At 35.6% G+C, this 17,303-nt stretch overlaps 1 protein-coding gene across 1 annotated transcript in view; it reads left to right on the forward strand.

The window, feature by feature from the left end:
• Positions 1 to 14,108, forward strand: part of PIG-N (Phosphatidylinositol glycan anchor biosynthesis class N) — an 85,217-nt gene extending 71,109 nt beyond the window's left edge. Inside the window, exons 12-15 of the mRNA XM_089097931.1 lie at positions 2,130 to 2,314; positions 4,604 to 4,681; positions 5,315 to 5,506; positions 13,971 to 14,108. Coding sequence (XP_088954057.1) covers positions 2,130 to 2,314; positions 4,604 to 4,681; positions 5,315 to 5,443 — 392 coding nt within the window. The 3' untranslated portion in view covers positions 5,444 to 5,506; positions 13,971 to 14,108. The remainder of the gene's footprint in view (positions 1 to 2,129; positions 2,315 to 4,603; positions 4,682 to 5,314; positions 5,507 to 13,970) is intronic.
• Positions 14,109 to 17,303: the final 3,195 nt, after the last annotated feature.

Genomic DNA, 17,303 nt, shown 5'->3' on the forward strand with positions numbered 1-17,303 from the left:
TGTTTTGAATGAGAGGATGAGAGGGTGCCTTGGATGAGAGGGTGTTATCACTTTGGAAGTGACCTCTTTTGTCTTCTGAAACAAGCAAATAAACATCGTCTAACTAAACATATAGAATGAAATATGTTTTATACTATGTATATCAAACATAATGATATATGTTGATGCCTGAACAGGCAAAGGAGATTTTGTTTTTACGAATTTTGATAATTTAAGACAAAATTAAAGCTTTTTTGCATGCCTAACATTAATTTCTGTCACTTTCTTTCTTTTTTTTTCTCTGTCTTTTGATTATCTTGTATAATGGGGGGGGGGTAAAATACGTAACTATATAACAAGACTGACCACAGATTTAGATTGGGCAAACCCTCGCTGAACAGTTATTTTTGAATGTTTAACATTTGGTAAAATAGTATTGGTAAGTTTGTTTAATAGATAAAAGTTGATAAAACCAAAGCAAAGATTTTTGTCATTGTCATTTATTAAATCTAATTTATGAAATGCTGAATAACTTTTTGAAATATACTTTGATCAATGAATTTGTAATTATCTTAACCTAGATAGAGGATAACTCTAACTTCAGGAATTAACTTACAATTTTAACTTACCATTCTACCATATTAACTTACCATGTATTTCTTTTCTTTGGGCCAGAAGAAGTTAGAAGAAGTTTGTCCCTGTCCTGTCCTTGGTTAAGCCTCCATGCAGCAGTAGCTACATTGTAGTAAGCTTTTATTGGTCCAAAAAACGGTCCAGGGGCGAAGCTTATGACTTGTGTGTGGTAGAAATGTATTGATTACAATTCCATTTGATTCAACATTTTCCTTTGGTTCCTGACTAATATGACTCAAATGACTGTCCGTGGCAGGACCTTTGACCCAAAACTGTATCTACTGTAGGTCATCAACATCTTATCTTGCTGGCAATGCATCTTAAGGCTTGGTTTGTGCTGTTGACATTATTTTGAAATTTTGTAAAGTTTTCAATTGTTCTTTTCCCTGTCTTTGTCTGTTTTCCCTCGCCTCTTACCTCTAAATACTCACCTCACCATACTCATACTCACCTCTGTAAATGTAATTATTGAACTTAAAATGCCTACGTTCAACAGCTCGTTTTCATATGCATTAGAAGAATCTATTGAGGGTGGGGTTTAAACGACAATGTGTGGGGATAGTGATGAAGGTCTTGTCTCTTGGTAGTTTGGAACGAACTGAAGGAGTTGAGGTTAGAGTTTGAATTGTAAGAAACGAGATAGGTTCGTTCGAATAGCCGAGAAATGCAGGGGGAAATTACCTTTTAAGAAGTAAATACATCTCACCCATTGGAAGACACCTTATTAGAAAGTTCTTCGAGGTGTAGCAACTCATTTTCTTACACCTTGAACGGATTGGTCGTCGTGAAGGCTCTTATTGTGTGGCCCCCCGTGAAGGCCCAACGTGTGGAAATCGTAAAGGTCTTGTCTACCTCTTGACCGTTTTCAAAGAATTCAATTATTAATTTAAGTTAATTATTTAATTAAAATAAGAATTCATTTAAGAATTAATTCAAAAATTAATTTAAGAATTTAATTAATTTAAGAAATTTAAGAATTTGAGAATTAAGTTAATTAAGTTATTAATTTAAGAAGTCAATTATTAATTTAAGTATTAAATTAATTGAAAATAATATTATTGAAAATAAAATTAATTCAGTAATAATAATTGAATTAATTATTAATTTAATTCAATTTAAGAATTTAATTATATTATTGACCGTTTCAAGAATTCAGTTTCAACTGTTTGGTTTATGCGATGGAGAGGCTAGGTTTGCTGAAAGTATTCTAAGTAGCTGGTATTTTAGGACTGAGAGAAGAGTAGGTTGGCCTTTTTCGAATAGCCCTTGAATATTGGGAGAAATTTTTAAAGGGTTTCTAAGTTTGCAATGCCTAATTTCTGTTCTGATGAATGCGAAGCATTGTTATTTTTATTCTTGAGATTTAGGCTATTTAGTGGGTTTTTTTCGTGTGTCTATATAGAATCTATATATCTATTATGTATCTACGCCCTCTGGTATTTCCCGTGACATAAAGTCGGCAAGTTGCGTTTCTTTATCAGTTTTAGGGATACTCAATTTAATTCATTTCTTTTTAGGGTTCTCAGTCCTTTCACCACTGTTGTCAGATGCAGTTTTAGTGGTTCGACTCTATTCAATTAGTTTAAGCTTACTGCCTAGTTTCATTCTCCTTAGTTTGACACATGAAGTGCTTTTCTACGTGTGTTTTTCCCTAGCGTTATTTTCCTGGGTGAATCTAGAAGGAAATATAAGCAAAGAAAGGGTAGGTGATCCTTTCGTACTGTAATATGAATAAATGACTTCTTTCTTTGGGGAAATAAAATAAACTAAACTGTATATCGTCACTGTTATCTCTAAACGTCGTATCTGACAATTTACCCGTCTGAGTTAATTGCCAAAACTACTTGCTAAGCTGTTCTCAACGGGAGGCACCAGAATAATGTAGATCATAAGGATCGGAGTGTGGTTAAACATGCTTTGCTCTACTGATCCTCCCAATGAACGTAGTTCAGTAAACGATTTTTGATAATTATTTAAGAGATTTGAAAATGTCAGATACAACCTTTAGGCGTAACAGCAACAATATGAATTCGGTTTAATATTTTTTTTTTATTTTAGATTTTTAAAGTTTTTATCCTGAAATGTCGTTTTGACAGTTTTCATGAAATATTCTGGTAACGATTAGCCCTTTTTAATGTGATGGACGTTAAACTCTTAAATATTTGAGCTTGACCAGTTTACATTAAGTGAAGTGCAATCAAGGGTTGCGAGGTTAAGGTAGCGAGGTTAAGGTAGTGAGAGGTTAAGGATGTAGCATGAGGAATGGAAGGCTAAAGTATCTGCCCTTCATTCTCTAAAGGAATCATACAAATTCAACAAGCTATAATTTTTTCAAGTAAATTAATCGTGAGAGCTCCGACCTCTCGGGAGGAAGGGCTACATTAAATGAACATTTTTGTCAATCTTTGAAACGATAATAAACCATAGAAATTAGTTTCCAAGTTTCCATGCGGACCTTCTTCTATAATTCAGAATATTCAACAAGATGATTGTTGTTGTTTTTCTTGAGCATTGCAACCCTCGAATTACTTAGAGCTTGCTTCCCCTATTGTTCAAGGTCAGAAAATAATGGATTGCTCCTTAAACATTCCTTGACGTCTGCACTCCAAACAATTTCTGCTCCCTGGGAAGCCACAAGTACTTTAACGGTTAAGAATGGCTGGGAACTAATTTGGGAGTAGATTTTTTGGGGGGGGGGGCTAACGTTTTTGAGTGGGCCAAATAAATTGAATTACACCCTAAATAGGTTAATAATAGTATCAATTCGGAGAAAATCATAGTTTCCGGCTAAGTATTTTGTAAGGATTAGGTGAATAAATAAAAATGATTTACTATAACTCCCAAATCCATCTATTTTGGGGTCAAAAATCACTTTCAAAACTGTTAGTGTGTGGCAACTTTGGTCGGGAAGACAAAACTAGCCTATATATTTCAAAATATTAACATATATTATTAAAATATTGCTATATATATTATTTTATAATTTTCAATCTATAACTTATTATTGAAAGCTTATTATAAATAGGGAAATAAACCATGGGTTATTTTCCGCTTTTTCCCTGATCTGTGAAATATTCTAACTTGATGTCTTGAATTAGCAAAGCCGGGCACCCCTTAGAACTCACAAGTCCAAACCATAAATATTGGGAGCTATTTTTCACTAATGCTTGGTGCTATTTTTAAAATGTATCTACGGGCTGAGGTTGGCAAGGTAATTTCTAAAAATTTTCAATTCAGTAGGCCTTGTTTAGGTCAAACACCGACGAAGTTTTTAGATGATGCTTTTGGCGGTAACTTTTTTACGAGATATTGGATATTTTTTGGTGAAGGAGGGGGGCGGTGGCTAGAGTATTGTTAAATAATGTTGTAAAATGATCATATATAACAATTCTATTATAAAATTATAAAATATTATTATTATTATTATTATTATATTTTATTATAATAAGATACTATATAAAAAATATTATAGTGTTAATAAAAAAATAATAAGCAAAATAATTAGTTTTTTAACTAATTAGTTTTTGTAACTCGCGCTGGAGTGGCCTCCTCTGTTATCTCTTACCTTGTATGTTTTTTGTTTTTTTTATCCTGTATTTGTTGTATCGGCATTTTCTTATATTGTTTATGGCCGACACATCGAGCCTTGCTCTCCGTCGACCAGTTTAGAAGTTTATTTGTCATGTGTTTTTGTCAATAAAAGATCTTGTCTTGTCTTCTTGGCTTGTCTTGTTGCCAAATAACTCAAAACTAACTTTTTGAGCTTCGCCAACTAAATTTGCATCTAAATAATCAAGCGGGGGGTATCACTTCTATTTGTCCTTATTTGTAGTGACTTTGCCTAACAAGATTACCTTATTATCTTTTAATATTTATTATGTTTATATTTCTTTTAAATAATAAAGATATTATAAAGAACTTTTAATATTTACTACTTAGTGCGCTACAAAAATTGGTTTCTTTTTTTTCTTTATGTCTTTTTTCTTTTCAGGGTATTTCAGGATATATTGTATACCAAAGGGAGGACTCAGCTTTGAAGAGGAATGATCTAAAAATTGCATTTTTATATGTAAGTTGTATTACAATTTGTCCGGCATACCCATGGGCTGGGAGTAGGTTACTACCCCTCAATCTTTTTATGCCGATGCAAGACATGCAAAATGCAAAAGCAATTTTTTTGCTTTTCGTGCATATCTTGATAGTAAGGAAAAGTACGTAATAATTAATTGGCTCGAAGCAAACGGTACTTTGAGTAGGGTGGGTTAAATAAATATTAACTAGGTATATGCTGTACCAGATGCAATTGTAGCTGCAATGAATGTGACGGGATTTACTGGCATATTAGAGGGAGGGGACTGGACAGGTAAAAGATTGGGGTTAAACAACTAATTAAAAACTACGCTTGATTTTGATGCATTCACTTTTATATGGGAAATTCAGCATCAAATGTAGCATCGTTTGGGGATTTTCGTTTTTTTCTTATTCTTTTATTTTGTCGCAGCTTGCGTTGACTGTGTAGTTATTATGAAGTTTTTGCTATTTATACGTAAGTTAATTTATTCTTGAAAATTGTATGCGTCAATGGGGGAGGGGGACCCTCTATAAGAGCTTATTAATTAGCCATGTAACTTTGGAATACTGGCATATACCCGACGAGCTATGTGCATGTTTTCATTTTCAGTAACCTTTTTTTTTATTTTAGGTATTTTTCACTGTTATGTCGTTTTTTGGACTTGGTAATGTTGCTAGCGTTAATAGCTTCGACCCTTCTGCTTCATTCTGCTTTTTGACAACGTTTTCACCTATTGTTGTTACTCTGCTTCTTTTGTAGAAAATCCTCGTGCCATTTCTTCTTGTCGGATGTGCCGTGATGGCAATCCAGGAGCTAACTTCGGTGAGATTCTAACCTTTTAGTAGCCTTGAAGAATAATCTTATCTTCTCTCTCTCTCTCTCTCTCTCTCTCTCTCTCTCTCTCTCTCTCTCTCTCTCTCTCTCTCTCTCTCTCTCTCTCTCTCTCTCTCTCTCTCTCTCTCTCTCTCTCTCTCTCTCTCTCTCTCTCTCTCTCTCTCTCTCTCTCTCTCTCTCTCTCTCTCTCTCTCTCTCTCTCTCTCTCTCTCTCTCTCTCTCTCTCTCTCTCTCTCTCTCTCTCTCTCTCTCTCTCTCTGTGTCTTGCTTATTTATAGATAACCAACAAGATCAGGGTAGGGATCCCCTGTAATATCCTAAAGCTTCAAATTAACTAACTAACTAATTTTTTTCCAATTCTAACTTTTTGGTTTGCTAAGTTGGAAAAATATTTCTCTTTCAGCACTAATTCCGTATGTTAAATGTGACGAGTCAACAAGTCATTAAATATGATGAGGCTTGCCATTCAAAGTTAATTTCCAAAATAAAGATTTTTTGGGAAATATGAAATCCCCCTTTTTGAGATATGTTCCAATGCAAAATGTTATACAACGAAAAAAGCTGGTATCAATTTCCTAGCTTAAACTTCTTAACAACCTGCTTAAACTTCATCCTTAAACTTCAGAAGCGCCTTTGTTAGGATTCGACTTGGACCTTGACCTTGTTCCATATCCAGGATTTAGATTAAAGAGAATTGCTAAAAAAAATCGCTCGTCAGGAAGGTTGATGAAATTGGAGAAGGATCCCTAATAAGTCCTAGCTACGAATATTGAATAGAAAGTAAAGCTGGCTTACAAAACCGTCCTGTAAAAAGTTTTACGAACTTTGACTTAAAAAGTAAATTATTCGAAAATTGATGAAAATTATTTAGAAAATTCTTAGAAAATTATCTAGAGAATTATAATAATTATTAGAATTATTAGAAAATTATCTAGAAAGTTGAAGAAGGTTCCATTGACCTAAAAGATGTGTCTACATAAACTAACACTAGATTTGTGCACTTGCACGAATAACTGAATCTCAGTTGTGATTCTGAAAGGTTTTGAAACAATATGTTTTTTTCATTATTTAATCGATAACTCTGCATTTCTCTGTAATCTTTCGTATTTTAGGGAGATGGTCTCAAAACCCAGATACCCCCCTCTATTTTGCCTTGTTCGGGGCAGTGGCCTTATGTAAGGTGATTGCCATTTACCAAAGAAACAACATGTTGAATCAAAAATGCATACCACGTAGACCTCCTTATGTGCACTTACTACTTTTTTTTACTACTAGTACTGATTTTAGCAGCTTGTTTCGTACTAAATCAGGAGTCACGCTGGGTTGTGTTCTATCCCTCTTTACACGGATCATTTTGATGGACTTTGTCTTAAGGACCACAGGAAAGGCAATGAGAGAACCCGGAATCAACTGGGGAGGAAAAACTTTACTGGACTTTGGCTATGCTGATGATTTAAGCAGTCTAGATGGTAGCAAATTACTTAGTAATATGATACTTTTTAGACTGAGAGATGCCGTAGATAAAGTTTTAAGAGAAGAACACTGCGGTTTTAGAAAAGGTAGAGGATGCGTCGACCAAATTTTCACTCTTAGGTTAATAATTGAAAAGTGTTAATAATTCAATAATAATTGAAAAGTTGTCAAACACCTTTGGTCCTTAATTTTGTAGATTATGAGCAAGCGTTCGATTATGTTGATATAAGAGCTTTGTCAAAAGTTTTATCCTTGTACGGTATACCAGACAAATACCTTAAAGTGATTAGTTCTATGTACGAGAATAACATTGCTGCGGTTAAGGTAGGAAATGAGGTTAGCAGCTGGTTTTGTATTCAATCAGGAGCTAAGCAGGGTTGTGTTCTATCTCCCTTTATATGGATAATGTTGATGGATTTTGTATTAAGGAGCACAGGAAAAGCAATGGGAGACCACGGAATCAAATGGGGAAGAAAAAGTCTCCTGGACTTAGATTATGCTGACGATTTAAGCATCCTAAAGGAAAGTGTGAGCAAAATGAATGAACTTTTAGAGGTTTTGCGAGTTCAGGGTGCAAGAATAGGTTTAAAAATTATTTGTTAAGAAGACTAAGTCACTAAGGCTAGCAATAAGTGAAGATGAAAAGGTGACGTTGGGTGATGAAAATATTGATCAGTTGGATAGCTTCACTTACCTTGGTAGTATTATTATTAAAGACGGTGGGAGCAGTGAAGATGTTAAAAGTAGAATAGCCAAGGCTCGGGGTATTTTTACAAAGTTAAAAAAGGTATGGGAGAATAGGAAGATAAGTCTACAAACCAAGATTAGAATATTGGAAGCCACAATGATGACAGTGGTCAAATACGGTTCTGAAGCATGGGCGCTCCAAAACACGGATGAAGATTTGCTAGGTGTTTTTCAGAGAAATTGCCTACAGATTGTTCTGGGTACCCGACTGACTGACCGTATTTCAAATCATAGGATGTTCGAAAAGTGCGTTTCAATTCTACTTTCTTGGATTATAATAGGACAGAGGTTGAGATGGCTAGGGCACGTCCGGCGGATAAAGAATAATATATTGCCAAAGATTGTCCTTTTTGGCAAACCGTCTAGGGCTAAATAAAAAGAAGATCGTCCGCTGTTGGGGCTGGAGGATGTCATAAAGAAAGATTCAAGGGAAATGGGAACTTCCTGAGAGGGTGTAAAGAGTGAGGCTTTGAATAGATTGGGATGAAGGAGAAGCGTGCGTAGCTGTGTTGGCCTCAGGCGGCGTGGTGCTGCCGTGAGTTGTTAGTAGTAGTAGTAGTAGTTCTAACAACTCACTGTAGCACCAAGTCAAATGCAGGTTACTGGAGTTGGCTGCTCCATTGCTGGAGTAGTAGCTGCGCATGCTCCTCTTCCACCTGGAATTGACCTTCTTAATCGTTTTCTAATTAACAAAGTTAATCGATTTTGTCTTTTATTTGTGTTGATCATTCTCAAAGATTCATTCTGGAACATGTCCATATAGTATATCATGTGCAGCGCGCTAGCGCTGCCTAAGTAAAGAACGATGTGGGCACAATGTTTTTTTTTTTTTTCCGGGCACTTCGTATCGAAGGAGTTGTCGTAGAAACTTCGAAAAGGGCTCATTCGATTGGAAATTGGAGTGGCTAGTGCCCTTTTTAATAGTTGAAAGTGATTGGAGGGCAAATAGCCCCCCCCCCCACGCCCTTCATTCCCCCAAATACATCCAATCAAAATTTTGAGATAGCCATTTGGTTCAGCGTAGTTGATTAAACCCTCGGGGCAAGGGTTTTAAGTTATGCCCTGAGGGCATATAAGAACAATGTTGGCACAATGTTCCCTTTATTATTTTTTCCTTTAGAGCAGGGCACTTCATATGGAACGGGTCGCTCTAGGAACTTAAGAAGGGGCTTGTTCAACCGGGACGTAAGACCTTTATGTTACTTTTGAACGGCTGACCGTCACTAGAGGCCGAATAGCCCCCCCCACGCCCATCCTTCCTCGAACTCTATCAAATCAAAATTTCTACATATCAATTTTCTTCAGCGTAGGTTATTACTACATAAAAAATATGTTTCTGAGGAGAACACTCCCCCAAAACCCTCAGGGCAAGTGTTTTAATTTATGCCCTGGGGGCATATAAGGTTTTTATAGAAGGTATTTTCATAGAAACTTCAAAACAGACCCATTCGACTGGAAATTCGAAGGTCTAGTACCCTTTTTAATTGTAAAAAATGATGGGAGAGCAACTATCCCCCCCCCCGCCACGCCCATCAGTCCCCCAAACCCATCCAATCAAAATTTTGAGATACCCATTTTGTTCAGAATAGTTGATTTCCAGATAGAAAATATGTTTTTGAGAAGGACACTCCCCTACAACTCTCAGGGCAAGGATTTTAAGTTATGCCCTGGGTGCATTTAAGGTTTTTATAGAAGGCGCTGTCGTAGAAATTTCCAAAAATGCTCTTTCGATTGGAAATTCAAAGGGCTGGTGCCCTTTTTAATAGTCGAAACTGACTAGAGGGGAACTATCCCCCCCCCACGCCCATCATTCCCCTAAAGACATCCACTAAAAATTTTGAGATAGCCATTTTGTTAAGCGTAGTTGATTTGCAGATAGAAAATATGTTTTTGAGGAGGACACTCCCCCCAACCCTCGGGGCAAGGGTTTTAATTTATGCCCTGAGGGCATATAAGAAAAATGTTGGCACAATATACTATGTATTATTTTTTTCCTTTAGAGCAGGGCACTTCATATTGAAGGGGTCGTTGTAGAAACTTCAAAAGGGGCTCATTCGATTGGAAATTGAGAGTTATAGTACCCTTTTTAATAGTGGAAAGTGATTGGAGGGCAACTAGCCCCCCCCCCACGACCATCTTTCCCTCAAACACTTCCAATCAAAATTTTGAGATAGCCGTTTTGTTCAGCATAGTTGGGTTCCAGATAGAAAATATGTTTTTGAGGAGGACACTCCCCCACAACCCTCAGGGCAAGGGTTTTAATCTATGCCCTGGGGACATATAAGGTTTTTATAGAAGGCGTTGTAGTAGAAACTTCAAAACAGGCTCATCCGTTTGGAAATTCGAAGGGCTAGTACCCTTTTTAATAGTCAAAAGCTTTTAGAGGGCGACTAGCCCCCCCCCCCCCCGACGCCCATTATTCCCCCAAACACATCCAATCAAAATTTTGAGATAGCCATTTTGTTCAGCGTAGTTGATTTCCAGATAGAAAAGATGTTTTTGAGGAGGACACTACCCTCAGGTCAAGGGTTTTAAGTTATGCCCTGGGGGCATATAAGGTTTTTATAGAAGGCGTTGTCGTAGAAACTTCAAAAAAGGCACATTCGACTGGAAATTCAAAGGGCTACTGCCCTTTTTAATAGTCGAAAGTGATTGGAGGGAAACTAGCCCCCTCCCCCCCGCCCCTTTGTTCCCCAATCACATCAAGTAAGAATTGAGAGATAGCCATTTTGTTCAGGGTAGTTAATTTCCAAATAGTAAATATAATTTTGAGGAGGATACTCCCACAATACTCTCAGGGCAAGGTTTGTAAGCTATGCCCTGGAGGCATATAAGGTTTTTTATTGAATTCGCTGTCGTAGAAACTAGAAAAGGTGCTCATTGGATTTGAAATTCAAAGGGATAGTATCCTTTTTAATAGTCAAAAGGGATTGGAGGGCAACTAACCCCCCTCTTAAGCCCACCTTTTCCCCAAACACATCCTATAAAAATTTTGAGATAGCCATTTTGTTCAGCATAGTTGATTTCCACATAAATATATATTTTTTGAGGAGGACACTCCCCCACAACCCTCAGGGCAAGGATTATAAGTTATGCCCTGGAGGCATATAGGGTTTTTATTGAAATCTTTGTCGTAGAAACTTGAAAAAGGGCTCATTCGATTTAAATTCAAAGAGATAGTACCCTTTTTAATAGCCGAAAGGGATTTGAGTGCAACTAACCCCCCTCTCACGCTCACCTTTTCCCCAAACACATCTAATCCGAATTTTAGATAGCCATTTTACTCAACGTAGTTGAAAGTTTTGGAAATTAGGTCTTTAAGGATGACAACCCCTCCCCCCATAGCCCTCAGGGCAAGGATTGCCTCAGGGCATAGCCCTCAGGCAAAGTTATGCCCTGGGGCAAATAAAGTTTTTATTGAAGGCACTGGCGTAGAAACTTCAAAAGGGTTTGTTGCAATGGAAACGGATTTGATTAGTTTCTTTTTTAATAGTTGAAAGTGACTGGAGGGTGATAAACACCTCTCTTACACTCATCATGTCTCCAAACATATCTAATCAAAATTTTGCAGGCCAAACTATAAAGTCTTAAAAAACAAAAAGATTTAAAATATTTTTTCTTTTTCCCTGAAAAGACTATGTCAATATAAAACGAACAGAAATTAATTTAAAAAACTTTTTCCACAACATAAGTTTTTCAAAGAAAAGTAAAGAACTCCATTAAACAAAAAATTAGCAAAAATCAAATCAAATAATCTACCAAGCGTGAAACTACCACAAATAAGCATCGATAAATAAATGAAACCCAAAACGAACTGAAATTACAATAATTAACCGAGTCAAACTCAAAACGAACAGAAATTAACATAAGTTGGGCTCAAAACCCCTATGCCTTCACAAGGCCAGAACAAAATTTGCACTTTACTGAAACAATACAAATGAATGTGCATTGTGAGTTTAATATACATATACTGATATTTAGTAATCGAAAGGTTTATATTATTTGATTTATTAAAGTTTTAAAAGTAAAAATATTTATATTTTTTCAATAAAGTGCAAATTTTGTTCTGGTTTTGGGCAGGCATATGGGTTTTGCGCCCAACTTATTTTAATTTCTGCTCGTTTCGAGTTTGACTCGGTTATTTATTGTAATATATGTTCGTTTTGGGTTTTATTTATTTAACGCTTCTGATTTGTAGTAGTTTCACGCTTGGTAGATTATTTGATTTTATTTTTGCAATTTTTTTTTAATGAAGTTCTTTACTTTTCTTTGAAAAACTTATTTTGTGGAAAAAGTTTTTTAAATTAATTAAACATAAAAGGACTAAGCAACTTAAAAAGACCGAAGACTGCTAAAATTCAAAATCTGTGACGCTATTGCTTCAAGATAATTTCATAATTTATGTATTTATTTTCAAGAATAGATTGTCTCTATTCGTATTCATTTTAATGTTCACCTATGTTTTAGAGAGAATATTTGTTCAAGTTCAAGTTTTATTTTTGACATTCACAAACAAATAGATAAAACCAATTTATCTTTGTTGTGGGATTTTCGTCGTGAGAAAGTCCATATAACTTCTTACTGAATAAGTCAGTCAATTAACTTAAAATATTTTTAATAAAGCAAATTAAATAGCCTAAAACCTATATACTACGAAAAAAATGGATTAAAAATTATAATACATAAATACAAATACAGAAGAAAAATAATAATATCAAATCCAATATTTATCACTCATCAACGCACTACTCCCTCCTCAGCAAACCTTTCTCCAACCCTACCTTGTCCTCCTGCCCACCATTTTCTATTCAATAAACAAACAGACAAATATTGTGTCTGTATATATCGGTGCGTTTGAGAGTGGCAAGATTACTTACCCGACAAGCTCCATTACTTATCATTAGCGTTTCATGAGGAGTAAATGACGTTAGAGGCTACGAGGCTTAGTACATGAAACGGTCTGGATTAGCTGTCGGAAGGGGCGCCATTAGGGGGGGGGAGGGGGCTCCCCCCCCTCAAGGTCCTCAGAAAGGACTTTTGTCGGGCGAAGCCTGACAAAAGTCGCTATGTTTTGGTGCAAAGTGAAGCTTCTGGAAGGCATTACTAAACTTACTAGTTCATGTTCGCAAAGTCGACAGAAACTTATTAGCCCCCTAAAAAATGATCAGTCGAGGGGATCCCTACAAAACTTGGTATTTTGTCGGTCCAATTTAATGTAATAAAAAACTTCCGCCGGGCGAAGAAGAACAAAATTTACTGCTTCATCTGCGCAAAGTTGACAGAAACCAATTGCCCCCCTCAAAAACGACTTGTTGAGCCCCTACAAAACTTGGTATATAGTCGGTCCAATCTAATGTCATTAAAGACTCCCCTCGGGCGAAGGACTGCGAAATTTAATGCTTCATCTGCGCGAAGTTGCAGATGATCCATTCTACGATTTTGCAAGTAACATGAGTGGGCGCTTTGATGGAGCACAAGCTCACATTTCCAAGAAGTTACGAAGAAACATTCAATACCTAAGTTGCCTAGCACACAAAGAGAACATTATCGTTCTTTTTGCAGAGATCTACAAAAGCGCTGGAAGTATTATTGAGTTTACTGAGTTGTTCTCTCTAGCGAAAAAGAACACACTAGGGTTGCCTTTAATTTACAGAGCATTCACTTTTGCAAAAACTATTGCAGTGAAATTGGCCGAAGGTGAACGAATATTTAGCAAGCTGAAAATCGTCTAGAACAGTTTGAGTTCAACTATGGGAAACGATCGACTTGACCATCTCATGCTCATGATGCCAGAAAAAGACGTACTGGAAAAAATAGACCTCAACCTAGTTTGAGAAAAAGCCGCACAGCCTTATAGTTTAGCTTATTTTCTTTGTCTTGATTTTGCTTTTATACAATTTTCTGCAACTAATAAACATTATTTTAACACATAAAAAACGAAGTAACAAATTTTGTTTGTCGTCCGCACCTACTCGAATTTGCCGGCACGTTTTGGACCTACCCTTCCCCCCTACCAAAGGTAAAAGTCTATTAAGACCCCTGTCTGTCGGATAAGTTGCACCTGCTAAGCCCAGATAATGCTGGATTCGGCTAGTCATCCATAAGCGTTTCAGCTAGTACGTGACAGGATAAGTATTTGTTTTTGTCTTTCATGAATTACATTTGTGGAAGCTCGTCTGAGCTAGATAAGAGATATTCCAACACAATATTTGTAATTCTTGTCTACTTTCAGATGAATGATGGCAAAATGTTACTCCTCGTTCAAGTTATATCTGACTTTATGGGTCTTCAGTTTTTCTACATGGTTACAAACACCGGCAGCTGGCTAGATATTGGGACTTCCATTTCACATTTTGTTATTGTTGAGCTAACAGTATTGTTCATTCTTCTTCTTAATATTTTGAGCAAGATCCTAGTTCGTTCTAGCATTGATTTATAATCAATATATTTTATAATTTTTTATTTATAATATGTATTTCTTTTTAACATTTTTCTTTAAAATATACTTGTTTAACATTAGTGTTGTGTTATTCTAAGGTTGTTTATATAACTTGATAGCTTTGAAGACAACTGCTATTATTGTTATTATTTTTTAATGTTAATATTAAGATGATATGTGTGGACATTTTTCTTTAAAATGCCAAATAAAAGTGAAAGTTTTTGCTTATTTTAATTATAGGTGTTTATTTATATATCATATAAATAGAGTGCTTATTTTATAAGTAATTTGCTTTATTCATTCGTCGTCCATTAGTGTTTTAATCTAATCATTAAGTATTAATATTACTCATTGTTCCTTAACCGTAATTACTGGACACAATCAGGTTAGAGAATAAGTAAGAGGTAATGAGTAATAGTTATCCCTCATTGAACCGCCTTCGTCACAGAAATATCCTCCCCTATTTTATTGTTTCTTCAGGGATAGATTCCCTTTCCAAGTGGCAGCACATGTTTCCAAACTGCAGCCCATTGTCTCGCAACATACTTTTTATTTCGGCTTTATAAAATGTTATAATTCAAAAGTATGAGCTTGGTTAGGTCATGTAGCTTTTGAACTTGGGTAAATTTAACGTTGAATTGACTTGCAGATTTTTGTTTTTGTCTCTGCGTTCTTCGTATAATTTAGTATTATGATGAAAAGAACAGCTTCGGCATGTTGCCGGTATGTGAGTCTTTTCCTTTTATAGAAAGGATTTCGATTTTTATCTGAGCCAAAAAAATGGTAATAAGGAAATATCATTTTCTCTAATTATTGGTATTCTTAATTGAAGCTAGAGGTGCAAATTGGGGGACTGGGTGGAGGGGGGGGGGCAATTGTTCCCTAGACTCCCCCTCCCCTAGATTTTGGAATATATCCTTTTTTATTGGAAAAAAAAATCGAAAAAAAACAGCAAAATTACCCCCCTCCGCCTAAATTTTGAAAATAATCACTTTGGTGTAGTCTATATTTAAAGAAAAAAAAATTTCCCCTACATTATCGGGAATTCACACCCGTGACTGTCGCTGGTATATGCAATCAACTTTGCAACTAACAATAAAAGTAAATAAAAAGACAATGACCCTAGAAGTAGAATAAAAACTTTTGTCAAAAAAGCAATAGTTAAAAAAAATTGGCGTTAATGATTTAATAAATAATGATTAACCATCAAAATTATCGACAAAACATACTGGTTTAAATATTTACATTATTTGTTTGGTTGTTAAATTCACTTATTCAATACTTTTCTCTTTGTTATTAGTAATATAAGCTTCAAAAATGAGCTATATTAAGCGTCATGAGAGATAAATTTTTAAGAGATGTTAGCAAACGCTGGTCCGGGCTTCCTCAAAAAACGTCGTTGGTTTGTTTTAAGTTGTGCGGTAACTCTGGTAGTGACTATTTCCTAAACCAGTAGAAGTAAGGTTTCTAGTTGTATTTTTATAGTATTTATTTAGTTATTTTATTCTTTTACCTACAAAAATAAATAAAAACAGAAAACAACACAAAAATAACTGCAACCACTACATAAAAAAAGATCACTTAACCAACCTCAGGGAGGTAAATTGAAAAAGAGGTTCCTATGCAGAAATAAAATTCAAAGTTCTCACACACACAGAGTCTCACTCAGACCCTTTGGTTGAGGTTGAATTTGAGGTGATCAAGCTTGTGCCCTATGTTTTGGTCAGTACCTTCACTTCGCAGAATTTAGTCTGAAATTCATCGTTTTTGGGCTTCGGCAGGGTCTGTTAGATTTTTTAAGAATTTAGAACTTCTCATAACTTTTGAACTTTTCCTTAATTTAGTGCTGTTTTAACATGAATTTGGGCTCTGGGGACAAAAAGCTCCTACTGCCCAAAGTACATATAAAGCTAAGTGATGCTTCTATAAGATTTTATCCCCTTTAAAGATTATCCATGTTTTAATTCTTTTCACTTCAGTACTACCCCTTTGTTGGGAAAAAAGAATTATAATACTATATATTACAATATAATAAATAAATACCTAGTGTGTGACATATTTCACACACCGCGAGTTTTTGCTTTATTCCCCACGTATGGTATTGAAATCAGCGGTTCTACTTTCTTTTCCTCTATTATCCTGCCTGAAATCCTAAAAATCTCTCCAAAGGTCAAAAACTCCGAACAGAGAGTTTATTTCTACAAGTTGAGGAGATAGTTACTACCAAGGTTGTCGCACAACTGAAAACAAATCCATTCGGGATCTAGGGACAAGGTTATAGGAACACTAACAGTAGAAAACCGACATAGTAGTTGACATTATGTGATCTGTGAATCAAGCTTGCAAAGCAAAAGATAAAAATTTTCATATAAAAAATATAAAACCAGAATATTATAAGAAAATGCTTGGGAATAAACAAGTCTTTACATACCCTTTTTATATTCGCCTCTTAAAATTTTGATGCTCCACATTTTTAGGGCATCTTTGGCATTAGAATAAAAAATAAAAGAAAAACTGGGAATATTCGCAAATCTTTCCTTTTTTATGGACAGGTGTGATTACAGTCCGACTAAGGCGCAAAATTTTCACCTGTATCAAAGTTACTGTTTAGATAAAACAACAAAAGTCATAGGTGCCAGAGTCTTTCTTATGCATATTTTTACCGTTTAATCATAAATTTAGCAAAATTCCTTCAAAGAGTTATAATGTCTTGTTTCGGCTTCTCCACTCAAGTAGGATGATGTTAGACACGCCCTTTCTTTCTGATATTAGTGATATAAGCTCGAAAAACATGAGCTACACGAATCGTCACAGAAGATAAATTTTGAAGAGGTGTTAGCAATTGCTGGTCAAGACTTCCTCAGAAAACGCCATGGATTATTTTTGGGTGTACGGCAACCCTGGTAGTGACTATCTCCTCAAATAGCAGAAATAAAGTTTCACCACTAGGAAAAACTTGGAGAGTCAACTGAATATTAGGGATGTTATTTTGCTCATCATTGTGCTAAGATCTGTCGACAAAGAGGGCTTTTAAGGGAAATCTTAGGACTAAGATCTTGCTCCTTATACCGTTCTTTTCCAACGTCTTTCATCATTTTGCTCTGATCACTGGTCTAATAACAATGA

The sequence above is a fragment of the Artemia sp. Qi Xiang Cuo genome, chromosome 12 (assembly GCF_049724085.1).
Source record: "Artemia sp. Qi Xiang Cuo chromosome 12, ASM4972408v1, whole genome shotgun sequence".
Classification (NCBI taxonomy): domain Eukaryota; kingdom Metazoa; phylum Arthropoda; class Branchiopoda; order Anostraca; family Artemiidae; genus Artemia; species Artemia sp. Qi Xiang Cuo.